The 13,948-nt window shown below is 41.8% G+C and overlaps 1 protein-coding gene across 2 annotated transcripts in view; it reads right to left on the bottom strand.

Moving 5' to 3' along the window:
• MEP1B (meprin A subunit beta) overlaps positions 1-13,948 on the bottom strand; it is a 29,633-nt gene that overhangs the window by 11,842 nt on the left and 3,843 nt on the right. For both annotated transcript variants that reach the window (XM_083622984.1, XM_083622983.1), the window contains exons 2-8: positions 13,126-13,144; positions 11,852-11,902; positions 11,705-11,748; positions 9,535-9,613; positions 7,790-7,907; positions 3,274-3,452; positions 2,293-2,511 (exon numbers count right to left, since the gene is read on the bottom strand). In XM_083622984.1, the coding sequence (XP_083479110.1) occupies positions 2,293-2,511; positions 3,274-3,452; positions 7,790-7,907; positions 9,535-9,613; positions 11,705-11,748; positions 11,852-11,902; positions 13,126-13,144 (709 nt within the window). The remainder of the gene's footprint in view (positions 1-2,292; positions 2,512-3,273; positions 3,453-7,789; positions 7,908-9,534; positions 9,614-11,704; positions 11,749-11,851; positions 11,903-13,125; positions 13,145-13,948) is intronic.

Raw genomic sequence — 13,948 nt, 5'->3', positions numbered from 1 at the left:
CCCATTAACAGAGGTGTCCGACAGGGTTGTATATTGGCTCCATTCCTGTTCAATTTGTTCATAAGCGACATGAGGACTCCCCTAATAGAGGCTCAAGAAAAGATTCACGCACCACGCCTAGCACTTTATCGCTGCCCTTTGTTACTATATGCGGATGACGCAGTCATCCTTTCTTTTTCTAGAGTAGGTCTTATGAGGGCCTTAAAAGTTTTTGGATCATATTGTAATGCAAATTCCCTTACAATTAATTATGGAAAATCTAAAGTCCTAGTTTTCTCAAAGAGCCGGAAACTCCATAATTGGAGAATTGACGGGAGAGTCATCGAACAAGTCTATAGATTCCAATACTTGGGAGTTTGGTTACAACATAACCTTAGATGGAAGGCCCATGTAACCTATGTTACAAACAGAGCCAAAGCTATCTCCTTGGCGATCTTGCGATTTTTCTTCACCGATGGGGCCCTTCATATCCCATCGGCGCTGAAGGTCTTCAAGGCCAAGGTGATCCCGACAATTGCTTATGCCATCTCAATTTGGGGGACTTTTGTCAACTTATCTCACTTAGAGGTTATTCAAAATCAGTTTTTAAGAGGGATATTGAAACTGCCCAACTGTGTAAGTAATTCAGCGCTACGCATAGAACTTAATATTGTATCCCTGGAAAACGCTCTGTGGAAGCACATACTTTGTCACTGGCTATCTCTATGGCACAGTCTCCCAAACTTGTACTTGATACAATGTATGTGGAGAGATGATTTCCAGAGCCCATGGGTAAAAAATTTACAACTGAAAATCACGGCAATGGGAATCTCCCCATCCAAATTACTAGAGCAGGATATAGTTCCAGCTAAAAGAACAGTAACCTGTAAACTAGAGGAGATGGACTTGCAGCAGAAAATGATCTTCGGCAATGGTACCTGCTCACCTCTAAACCTTGGTTTATTACCCCTCTTAAGGCTCCCAAACTATTTGAATTCCTTGACTTCTTCGGCTCATAGATATGCCTTTGTAAAGGCAAGATTCAACACCTTCCCATCGAACGTGCTGAGAAATAGATTCTCCAATGGACAGATATCGCTCTTATGTGATTGTAATTGTGGGGCACCGGAATCGTTGCATCACATAATTCTTGACTGTGCTCTTCACTCATCGGCCAGGAGCAAGTTTCTCGCTCAATATCTAAAGGGAATTGCCGATGATACAAATGAAGCCAAACTGAGATATCTATTAAATGGTGATGACCCCCTAAGATCACTCATGGTTGCCAGATTCTTGATCAGCGTCCTATCCCTAAAGAAGAGAAACGGACTCCTGTGCAGCTCGGATAATCCCTTTAAACTATGATCGATGTTTTAGGTTGTATTTAGGTGATATCACCATGGATGTCTTTTACTAATTTATAAGCAGAGGGCGATATTTATGTTACAAATTTATTGTAATGTATGATGTTGGTCCTTGTTTTTTGTTTTGCTTTGTTTCTTGTCTGCTGTTTGTAAGTTTTTGGCGGTTTTAAATTTGGAGGTTTAAGTACATTATGTTGGTATGGGAAACTGTCGTGTGATGGGCCAATGGCCGTAATAAAGATCAATACAATACAATACAATCTACAGCCCTTACAGGAAGCCAGCTGGAATCAGTTTGTGCTTCTGAGCTGGTAAGTGCTAACAGCAAGTTAGCTAAGGCACCCATTTGTTTTCTGGCAGCTACTTCTCCACCTCCTCAAACCTGACATCACAAATTATGTCAGGTGTGGGACAGGTGGGTGTGCTTTGGGGGGAAATGGCACTGGAAACCCAATGGGGACCATGTGCTGGGCCTAATTAGGTCCTTGGGCTGGAGGTTCCTCACCCCTGTCTCAGATGCTGGGGGGGGGGATTTATTTGCAACTATAAAGCTACTGTATTCCCAGGCAAAGGACCAGATTTAACTAACAGGCACTGCTAGTGGAAGCCTGTGCAAGCACTTCTGCTAGCACCAGAGGACTCTTGCCCCTCTCCTCCCCTTGTGTGCCCCCAAAATTGGCTCAGGGGGAGGGTTGGGAGGAGAGGAGAGATTGCTCCACCAGCAATTCTGGCTGCCAGATGGAACAATCAGAAGAGGGCAACACTGAATTCATCCCAAAGTAAAGTTCAGAAATGAAACCTAAGCAAACAAATCATAGAATTGTAGAGTTGGAAGGTACCCTGAGGGTCATCTAGTCCAACCCACTGCAATGCAGGAATCTCAGCTAAAGCATCCATGACAGATGGCCAAAGGAGGCTGAAAAGATATGATGGGATTTCAAACACTTACTGCAGTTGTAGAGTCGACTCAGCTTCTGGATATCATATTCACTGAAATCCATGCGCTGTCCAATCACATCAATGAAGGCTGGTATATTTGTTACTATTGTTGGTTCTGTTCCTTTCCTGAAGGCATTTTTACTGTAGTGCATTACAGAGTTATAGTCATATGGGACATTAAGGAAGTCAGATATTTTATCATCAGATTTGTTGAAGTTTCCTTCCTTACCTGAAAGAAGCAGAAGAACTTACCACGGTGACTTATACAGATCACAATCCAGCCAAAGCGAAGCCCTTTTCAGTCCTACTGGTTTAGGTGACAGATAAGCACACTCTTCAATATCTCTCCCTTTGCAATGTAACAAATTTATAATTTATGTGCTTAGCCTGCTGTCCCATCGCTTCTTCTTTGAATTCCAAGTATATCATACAGAACCACAGAGTATTTATTTATTATAGTAGTTCCCAATTTACAATGCTTTGCAAGCAGAAAGAAATGAGAGAGACTCGATGCAGCAGGCATACACAGAATTCCAGATAAGTCAAGCTTCTTGGTAAAAGGAGAGGGGGCAGATGTAAGGTACATGTACAAAGAAACAGAAGTTTCCTGTTTTAAAGAGAAAGGGGAGTTTCAAGCTGGAGCATGGTGAAATTGGAGGTGCAGCCTGGAAGTAGATCAAGATGCAATTGGGGGGAGATCACTGTAGAAGAGTCCTGTTTACCTTCACTCATGCTCTGCTCACATATTGAGAGGCAAAGCAAATATTCTAAAGGTGCCACAAGTGTGTGTGCCGTCACCCAAAGGGAAACCTAAACCTGGCAGCACTGCCCCTTGAATTGCTTGGAGGAGCAGAGAGTATATAACAATGCATCACATTTTAGACATTGCCATCCAAGTCAGAAAGCTTTAATGAGATTCAGGTTGAATGAGAAGCTGTACAGATGAAATCTATCAATGGATTTAAATTAAAAGGAAGGTAAATTAGCTTACCCTCTTGAATTCTGTCTCGCATTATTGTGACATAATCATCTCGATCAGATCGTGACTGTTCATGCCAGAATCCCAATGCATGAAGGAATTCATGCTCAATCGTCCCAATCCTGTCACAGTTGGCTCCTATGGAGAGTTCTTGCCTCCCTTTTCGGTGGTTTCCCACAAAGGACCAGCAACTGACAAAAAATGCAAGAATGTTCAAAATATGTGCTGTATACAATCTTGCCCTAGTCTAATTATCCATCAAAGGGTTCACTCAGAGGAAACCCTTTTCACTTGGTCACACTAATTCTGCAAGGCAGAACTTGCAGAGACATTGCTTCTGCCCAGATTCCCATGCTGGATTGGGTGCTGTGCATACAAACCAAAGGAGATGCACACCTGTACTTAGACAGTTTAGAGAGAGATCTGAAACACCTTCCGTTTGCTCTACAAGGCGTGAATGGTGATGGCATAAATTCCCATCTGCATTGTAAGGCCTTAAGCAGTGTACATGTCTTTGTTTATGACTATGTATCCAGTAAAGCTTTGGTGTGAAAAGCCTCTTATGAATTTTATATGGTTATAGAACTGGAGGTTTGGTCTAGATGTCATATTTAGGACACCTCAAGACCTGTGGTTTTACATCTGTAAGATGTGATTCTATAGCAGAAGGACTGACTGAAATGGTCGAACCAGTTCCTTTATTAAGTGAATGGGGCTAGCCAAGTCTGTTAAGTTATCTCTTTGCACAACTAAAGAGTTGGTCAAGTATAAATGTGTTGCTGTTGAAATGACTGGCTAGTGATGTTTCTAGAGGGGAACAGCCCCCCACCCCCAATGCCTGGAGATGCGGTGATGATTGGTGGGTCTAAGAGAACCAGTCTTGTCTCAGAGTGAGCTAGACTTAGGAAGAGGCTTGACTTGTTCTCTGTGCTGAAAGCATATAGAAACGGGTGCAAAATCAAAATATGCTGAGGTGCTAATGTTGTGAGCCCTTTCATTTTATGCTTAGCTGCTGTATGTGTGAATAACACCACCACAAAGATATTCCAGTGAAACCAAACCTGAAGTGTGTGCTGGCACCCCTTACATCTTTCGTAACTTGGAAATTGGGGTGTGTTTAACAATATTGTATGTCTTGAAACTTTATTCATTCAGTGATTTGCCAGCTCCAGGTTTTGGGAAGGCCTTAAACAAAATGTCTTCAGTGCCTCCTCCTGAAACGAGCCCTTCTCCTCTTTGCCACAGTCACTGCTGCCCATTCACTTGTCTTCTTCCTCTGGGCTTAATCTGCATGGCCATCTGTAGAGGAAGAAGGCAAACTGGGGTCCTCTTGCTCCTATCTCTGGGCAGAAGAACAGGCCATGGCAGCAAAGAGAAGCAGACTTCAGGAGTTGAGAGTGGCGAAGCAACTAAAGATATGGCTCAAGCAGGTACCAGGGAATACTGACTTCTGACATATAAGCCAGATTCACTGGGTTGTGCCCAACCCATTAATTTCAGTGGGTCTAGTCTGCATAAGAGTAGCATTAAAATCAACTCAGCATCTGCAGAATGCCTACAATACAGCCAGAATGCCCTTTGAATTATGTGCAGAAAGGCTCTGGGATGGAACAGGATGTTGAAAGTAAACACATGGTCACTTTTAGGAGTGTTCCATATGACCAAGCAGCCACACAGTAAGCACACATGGCAACTAACTATGCATGTCTGCTGTATAGCATCTTCAGTTTTACTATGCAATTCAGAAATGTGAGTGGATCCAAAACCCAGAATACACACAAATGAATTACCATGAGGATCAACCACCATATAGATCAGTGAGCAAATAGGAATGCTGTTCTCCAGCCTTTGTTTCTCTCACAGAGAGCCAAGGCAGACAGACGGTTTAAATAGATCAGTATGGATCCGGCAATGTCCTTCAGCAAAAACCATGGTTTTTAGAGACACAGGGAACATTACTCAATCCACCAGGCAAGCTGCTTCTCATAACTTGCAGGCTGTGTGGGCCATCGATGGTAGGAGGAATTTTAAGTAGCCTCCACCCAGCCACTTATTCTGTTTAGCCCTGACTATGCAAAACAATGCAGACATGGATGAAAGGAGAACAGCAGCCTTTTGGAGTTAAGGAACTGAATACACCAATTGACATTCTCTCAGCGACTTACAAATTTTAAAATAGAAAAATACAATTAAAATAACAAAACCATAGAAACAAAAAAGATATTCAAAGTATACATCCACCACTGATATAAACAAGGAAAATTTACCCACCCCCACAAATAAATCCTTCCACACTCAACTAAAAGATGAACACTGAGATGAGCTAAACATCACATCACATTAATTAATATTAACTCCTTGCTTATGAATTTTGTAAAATTAGCTCCTGACTTTATTTGAGCTTCAAAACAATAGCCAAAAGACCAGCCTCCATATCCTGCAATGACCTTTCAGAAAAACTTACAGGAAGTTCATGATCTTTTATCTCAGCTGATTCAGTTCTCAGAATCTGACAAACTCTGAACTTTGAACTCAAGGCCCAAACTGAAATACATGTTTTATTGCTTTTCACAATTGAAAAAAAATTAATGTTTGAAGTTCAGCCAAATCTTAAACAGTTTATCACCTTTGATTGGTCAAACAGTTCTTTAACAAATGAGCATTGAAAACTGTGATTTTGCAAGGCAATAAGAGTGGAATCGGGGTGTTTTTTAAAAGTATTTCATGCAGCCATTCCTGCAGACTATAAATTCATATTGGTTGGGTAAATAACTTTTATCACCAGTTTATCACTGTTGCTAACAAGCCACCATAAAAAGTGCCATACAGCACTTCGTAGAAAACAGAATTCTGGATAAATGTTATTTATAAATCTATAAAACAGTCTACTTTTGTTCAGCATTCTGAGCGATGACAAGGAACTTCTGCTTGAAAGGAAGACAAATTCCAAGAGCAGACAAGATGAATAAGCAGCCTCTCAAATGTTAAAGTAAATATGATTCCAGCAGAAGAAAGAAACATACTGAGACTTAAGAGCTGCCCTGACTCAACACCGATTTCTTCATTGGTTCCCTACGTTTATCCTTTAATGTAATCCAAGCCTAAGGTTTGCAGTATAAATCACAGACAACTCCAGGTGACCTGTTTATTGAGCATTCAACCTAATTTTCTTGCTTACACAGAGGTTATACTATGACTGTCCTTAATTGGGTATTCCTTCTGCTTTGCTTGCAGGGAGGTTATACCATCTTCCAGTTATTCATTTGTTCATCTCACTTTTCAGTGCATTTTCCCATCACACAAAATAACTTGTTGTTTTTTCTAACTGGGCTTGCTGCATAAATCCCCTTGAATTGGGCAATCCTAAATTTCCAGTATGCGCTTGAATCCCTACCACTAAATATTGACAGTCTGGAGGCAACCATATAACTACTTTGAATGGGATGTACAAAATACTCTTATCAGCACAATGCCACAAAGAATTAATGTTGCACCAACGTTCAGGCTCATAAACTCAGAGTTGTGGCTCAACCTGACAAACATCTCTATAGATGAGCAAAGTTTTAGAAACTCGAGTCAAATGCAGCACCTATAGAGTCTTGGAGAAAATAGGATAAGTAAGGGTGGATTTGACTAGGCCAGAAAATCCTGGCATTACAGTGGTACCTCAGGTTAAGTACTTAATTCGTTCTGGAGGTCCGTTCTTAACCTGAAACTGTTCTTAACCTGAAGCACCACTTCAGCTAATGGGGCCTCCTGCTGCCGCCGCTCTGCCAGAGCCCGATTTCTGTTCTGATCCTGAAGCAAAGTTCTTAACCTGAAGCACTATTTCTGGGTTAGCGGAGTCTGTAACCTGAAGCGTATGTAACCCGAGGTACCACTGTATAAGGGTTTTGTGATGCTACTGCAAGTCAAAATGTTGGTTAAAATAATGATCAGAGTACAAATGTGTAAAGAAAGTTCAGTGGTGGAACAACTGCTTTGCATGCAGAAGGTCGCAAGTACAATCCCTGGCATCTCCAGGGAAGGATGGGGAAAATTCCATTCTGAGTCCCTGGAAAACCACTAGCTGTCATTGTAGACAACACTGAGCTAGACAAACAAAGCCTAGACTAGTTGGTATAAGGCAGCTTCCTAGGTTCATCACATTTGTGACATGTGCTTTAATCACAAAACATTTACTAAAAAGAATGCCATGCTTACAGATCACAAATTCATACAGAAAGAACCAGAGCCATTGAGAGGCAAAACCAACTATTGTTAGTTTTGCCCCCATCCTCCTCCTATCTGTTGAATTCTACAAGGGCAACAGTGTAACTGAGGAAGCTGACAAGCTGTTCCATCCCCTGGCCTGATCTACGTAAGAAGGTGGGTGAGGGCCAACTGAGAGGCGATTGGAGGTGGTGGGGCAGTGCCCCATTTGCCCTAATGAGCTAGCCTCCACTGACAGGCACAGATCTCATATGTGAGACTGTACAGAGACTATGAAAAAGAAAGAAACATTACTTAAAAGGATGATTTCTCTTACCCACTACCTTTGAAGACAGATATGTAATTTGCTTCGCCTTCCCAGGGTTTGAAATCAATACAGGATTTTAGGCGATACTGTTCAAATGCACTGAGGATCAGCCCCTTTGCATTCATATCTGGAAGAAAAAACAAAGAATTGGTTATCGCTCACCTAAAGGAATGCCCTTTCAGCTAACCCTCCACATAGCAACTGGAATCTCTGCTATTAGTGCTAATGAGTATAAATTTGGTAGACTAATATAATTTAAATTGTTGGGAGAATTATTAAAGCCTTTTCAAGTATGCCTTTAGCATAGGAAAGTGGACTATAAATAACTATTTTAGAAGTAACCCAATTTGCTCTACAAATTTCTCTTTTGCTTCCTTGGACTGTTGATTTGCTACAAACCTTCAAGCTAAGCAACTAGTTCTATTTTCCAAGCCATTGTACTCTGAAATGTACTGGGATCCAGTAGAGCTGTTTTAACACTGAGTTTCTGTTCTTCCTGTAACTGGCTCTGGTCACCAATCTAGCTGCAGCATCTTATAAAGTGATAAGCAACCAGATCTTCACTGTTAATCCCAAATTGGCACTTTTGAATCTGAGAGAAGGTGCAAGATAATGACATAATTACTTTATTACTACAGGCAGTGTAAGTGGAGTTTATTGTAAATTTGGAACTTGGGCAATCTTTTGCCTCTATTTCTTTGCATTGCTACCCTCACCCCAAATCTCTGAGCAGCTAAGACACGGCAACTTTTATCAAGGCTTGGTTTCTTTTAGAAGGAGGTCACTAGAAGCTTACTGGTGAGTCATAATATTGGAGTGTAATATTTATACCCCTGTTTGTATACAGGCTGAGCTTAATGAGGCATAGCTTAAACATCCAAGCAGTCAACCCAACCCACTGCTTGCGCATCAGACCTCTAGGGTCCTGGCCAGAACCTAAGATGCTTACAGAGCCCAATTTCAACTATTTGTGTTTCTATGCCTTTGCAAGTCTCTGTTTCAAGTATGCATTGTCCTGTCTTGGTCCTCCTCCAGGCTATAAGAAAAGAGAATCTGGAGGAGTCATCTCTTCTGACAGCCCATAAAAATCTGATAGAAAACTCATAACTGCTTTGCTGAATCATGGCACATTGCTTATAATGAAAGATACAGTGGTACCTCGGGTTACAAACACCTCGGGTTACAAACACTTCGGGTTACAGCTAACCCGTAAGTAGTACCTTGGGTTAAGAACCTTACCTCAGGATGAGAACAGAAATTGCGCGGCGGCGGCAGCGGGAGGCCCCATTAGCTAAAGTGGTACCTCAGGTTAAGAACAGTTTCAGGTTAAGAACGGACCTCCAGAATGAATTAAGTTTGTAACCAGAGGTACCACTGTATATCATATCTGTCCAAGATTTGACTAAACCAGATGTATCCTTTACAACTTTTGGGAATTCCTGGATAGCGCTGTTACCTTCCACATACAGGCCTAGCTGGTTTTATTTACAAGTTGAGCTTGCATTTTTATCAAATGCTGAAGTTTATTTTTCTCCATATTGCTGTATTGAAAGGTAGGTTTTGTAATATACTTTTTAAAATTGTTGGTAAAAATCAAAGTTTAAGAAATTATATCCCATTTGTTCTTATGAAGTAAGCCTTTTACCCCAAATCTTGGCAAATATACCACCAAAATTAATACTGAAGAAAAGAACAAATGTTCATACTGGAGGTTGCTTCTACAACAAGTGATCTTAAGAAATTAACTGCCGTACCTAGGCTGTCCTCAAGGACATATGGAATGGTGTGAGGCCATCGATATTCATTGCCAATAATGGAGTTACGTTCTGGTCTCTGAAAAGGAAGGCAAATACAAGAAATTCAGAGAAAGAAAGCACAAGAGTTGGCACCGTGACTCCTCTGAGTTCAGAGTTTTGCTCTTTAGGCACCTGCAGTGTGGTGTATCCAGTTCCTCATTGTTCTTGCACACTGGGGTTGGATAATTGGGGCTGGTCTGCTGGAAGTGCCTCAGTGTCGTAGAGTTGCAGCTATATGCAAGACTGAATATTCTGTGCACCCCTGGGATTTCTTTACAAATGTAGACTCAAGACTCAAGCACTGGATGCAACATTTCAGAAAGTTGCGCACTCAAGTGAAAACACACACTACCTTCATGTTCCTTATAGCTATTACGAAAAGGTATTAAAATGTGTGCCTTCCGCATGGTGCAATTTCTGTTGCAGTAAAAAACACCTGATCTTACTCAAGTAGTCAAGGGCAAAGCTCACATGGTTTCTCACTGGCAATCCTTGAAATAGTGTATTAGTCATAGGCATGAAATCAGTTTCTTTAGAAGCTTGATTGTGGCATCCCAGAGGTCTTTTGGAAGGCCCTTAACCTCACATCCCACACTTGATATTCTTGATATGCCAAATTAAATGGGGGTTTCATCGCTCCAGTTTTTCTCTGGGATTCACCCTACAAAGAGTCAACAGCTGCTGCCACAGGCTAAGTTGTCAGAGCAGTAGGGCTATTAAGTATTACAAAGGAGGTGTAAGATTTAACTGGGGCACCAAGTCACTGCCATCTTCTAGTATCCCTGCATCAAATTCCCCTGGAGGGTCGTCAGTACTTGCTGTTTACTTGGAAGGGTACCAAAGTAATCACAGGGAGTAAGAAACATTCTAAATTCTCTTGGACCGGATCATACCAGTTAGCTAATAAAAAAACTTAGATTTATTAACACAAAGAACACAGAATTCCAAACAATGAAAGAAAAAGATAGTATGTTTAAATCATAGCTCTTGCCCAAGTTGGTGGAATAGGCAGGCAGGTCTTATCTCGCATGCTGCACAGGATTCATTTTTAGAAGTAATAGCTGGAATGGGGGGGGGGGGCCTGTATCCACTTGTAGTTGCAACATAGACTCCAGGGAGCATTGCTAACTAACTCCAGCCAGAGACAGAAGACCATTAAGAAAAGGCATGGGTGTTTGTTTATACGGCCTTCCCTGAAACACTGAGGCAGTGGTATGTCTGCCTGGGCAAAAATCAACAATGGAACCACAATTTAATCTGCTGCATCCTAACTTTCCATGACACTTAAGTACAGGGTTATAACTTTCTTTGGAATCTTCTGACCATACAAGTCTGTTAAATACAGTGGTCTAATCATTGAATTGAATTGAACTATCAGCATAAGATTGGATGAGATGTACAGGTTGTAAATGACACACACACACACACGTACTATAAGATGTACTGTAAACCTCTCCCATGAACTGTGATATGCACAGGGTTAGCATTTTTGCTTTCAGCGTTGTACTGGCATCTATCTCAATGCGAGGGAAATTAAAATGCTAATAATGGTAACCTAATGGCTGAATTGATTATATTCTGTGTCATGCTTCCACATTTTTACAGTACTCTCTCCTCTTTTATTATCTCAGACATTCTATATTAATTCCTCTCCAGACACTTCCAGTTATAGCTTCATAAAGAAAACATTTATAGCTAATAAACAGGGTTAATAGCTCCTCACTCTGATGGAGCTCCTATAGCCTTAGGCATCACATGGAGGAGGAAGCTCCTGGCTCAACCTCAAGGTCCAACTTCCCCAGCCACTGGACTGATGTGACCTTTATGCCCATCTCATCCTTCCTTTCAACTGCCTGGTATAGTGCAATGCTAAAGGTGTAGCAGCCTCCATCGGCAAGGCACCGAAAATAATAAAGTGTGAGGAGTAGAAGGATGGGAAGCTTCAAAGGGGCTGCAGTGAAAGGCGGGCATTACAAAAACAGCCAGGAGCTTCTTCATCAGGAGCTATGAAGCAAGGGAAGATCTCAGACTAGGGCAAAATCTTATCACCTTTTTACAATAGGGAAGCATGGGCTCATCATCCCCAAGTTAGCAGTCATTTATACTGCTGTTTGTCATTTCAACTCACCTCATCAAGTTTGATATCACCCTCGAACAAGTTCAGTCCCAATGCTAAAAAAGAAACGCATGGCAGGTTAGTGCATTTTAATCCATGATCACACACACACACTATTATAAAAGACAATAATAATTAAAACATTAGGCTGAAAAAAACCTTCATTGATATCAAAGATATCTTGATCTATTCCACTGTCTTCATTTCTTTCTGAAAAACAAAAAGAAAACAGAGATAGTTGTAATTATGGCCATTATATTTTATCCATTACAACAAGCAGGCTGCAGTCCCCGGCAGGGCATCCTAGCAGTGGCATACCAGGGTGCAGAGGTCAACGGAGCCCACCATGCCATCCCAGTCCTTGCCGCCACCACCAGAACCCACCACCGTAGCCAAGCGGGCTGCGCTGCACCACCTGCCCGCCTATGCAGAGGGGAGCCCAGTTGGCCAACACAGGCCTTGGGTCATCCCAGCCTCATAAAGCAGCTCGAGGCTGGCAGGGTGACGTGAGGAGGATGCAGCAGCCATGCGCCCTTTGATCCCAGCCTCGCAAAGCAAGGGCAAGACTGGGATTGAAGGCCATATGGCTGTTGCATCCTGCTCATGCTGCCCAGCCAGTCGTACGAGGCTGGGATCCGATCTGCATGATTTGCCCTGTGAATCATTCAGATCTGATCCTAGCCTCACAAAAAGCAGCACAGGGCTGACAGGGCAGTGTGAGGAGCCAAATGTGCAACACCTCCTAAAACAATATGCCTGGGGTTATTGCCCTGGTAGACTCCCCACACACGATGCCCCTGCATCCTAGAGGCCATACTTTTCTGTTACTGTCCCTCTCCACAGGTAGAGAGAGAGGTCCTTCCACAGAGAGGGAGATCAGACCTTGTAAGCCTCCTCCATGAGGCTGCAGAAAGATGCAGAGCCAGTGTTTTTTTCCCCCAATAGAGCCCCAATGTCAAGAGGTCAATAAGGAAGCATGCAGAAGTCATGCTAGGAGAGGTTTTGGATTTGCCAGATCCTAATTCTTTCTGTTCCCCCAACACAACTCTGGAACCAGGGACAAACCACACCAGACCTGGAACTGATGTAGCCCCTCCACGGTGATAAATGGAAGGGCAAAAGTTGTTCAGAAGGAAAGCTCCTGGAACTGGGGTGCGGGGTGGGCAGAGGAAGAAAAACAGGCCCCACCTTCCATCTGGTCAGTGCACACCTTTGGTTCTCCTCACCTCTGTATTGTTCTAGAAGCATACTTGTTCAGAGGCAAGTTCCACTCAACTCAATGGTACTTAATTTCCAAGTAAATACACTTAGGATCAGAATGTCAATGTGCTAACCATAATTATAAATCAGCTTTTGCGTCTGCTGTGTTCATGAGCAGCTGCTTTTGTTGCCCCTATTTTGTCACAATTAGTAAGATACAAAATAGAACTCACCCTGTAGTTCTTGAACAGGCTAGAATAAAAGAAAGGAGGAAACAGTCAGATGTGCAATCTGTTCTTTGTAGATTACAAGTGATACCTAATGGCAAGTGCAGCCAAATTTATCAGCCAAATTCATTTGGCAAGTTTTGCATCAACAGTTTAAAGTCAGATTCACTGCAATATTATACACCTATAATATGATTTTCTGTGCATATATGAAAACATGTTCTACCTGAGACATGGGACTAAACCCCGTTTCTTGCTATATTTTAAAAATATTGGTTAACCATTGCTTTCTCTTGTTGGTATATTTATATATTAGAAACTGTGGTGATAATATTCCTGATGGTGTGCTTAGCAATTGCGTGGAGCTGGGATTAAAATCCCTAATACTCATTCTATCATAGAACAGTTTAAGAGAATTTCTTTTTCCATAATCCTACAATTGCACAACTGGAAAGGAAGAGGAACTAGTGTTGTACAAAACAAGAGAATGGTGTGCATATGGAGGTGCAAAAAAAGACACAGCATCATTTCCCAGGCCTCAGCTCAAGAAAATCACTAGAGCCTGGATTAGGTGTTTAAACAAAATTAAATATTGGTCACTAGGATACTGGGATATTATACATAACCTAGCATATATGAAAATACTGGATCATTAAACTATATTCATTACCCACACTTCATAATAAGGATATTTAAATAGCTGGTGTGCCGTATGTCTATCATGTTGTTCTATGGATACAACACTGTGGTTTATACTAGCCTCTTGGACCATACAGTTTAGCCAGTTTGTTATATTAGAACACATACCATTATAATAAGTGAGAGAATA

The sequence above is a fragment of the Podarcis filfolensis genome, assembly GCF_964270895.1.
Source record: "Podarcis filfolensis genome assembly, chromosome: 7".
NCBI lineage: Eukaryota > Metazoa > Chordata > Lepidosauria > Squamata > Lacertidae > Podarcis > Podarcis filfolensis.
Note: the sequence above shows the minus strand (reverse complement) of the source record. Positions and strands in the feature narration are given on the sequence as shown.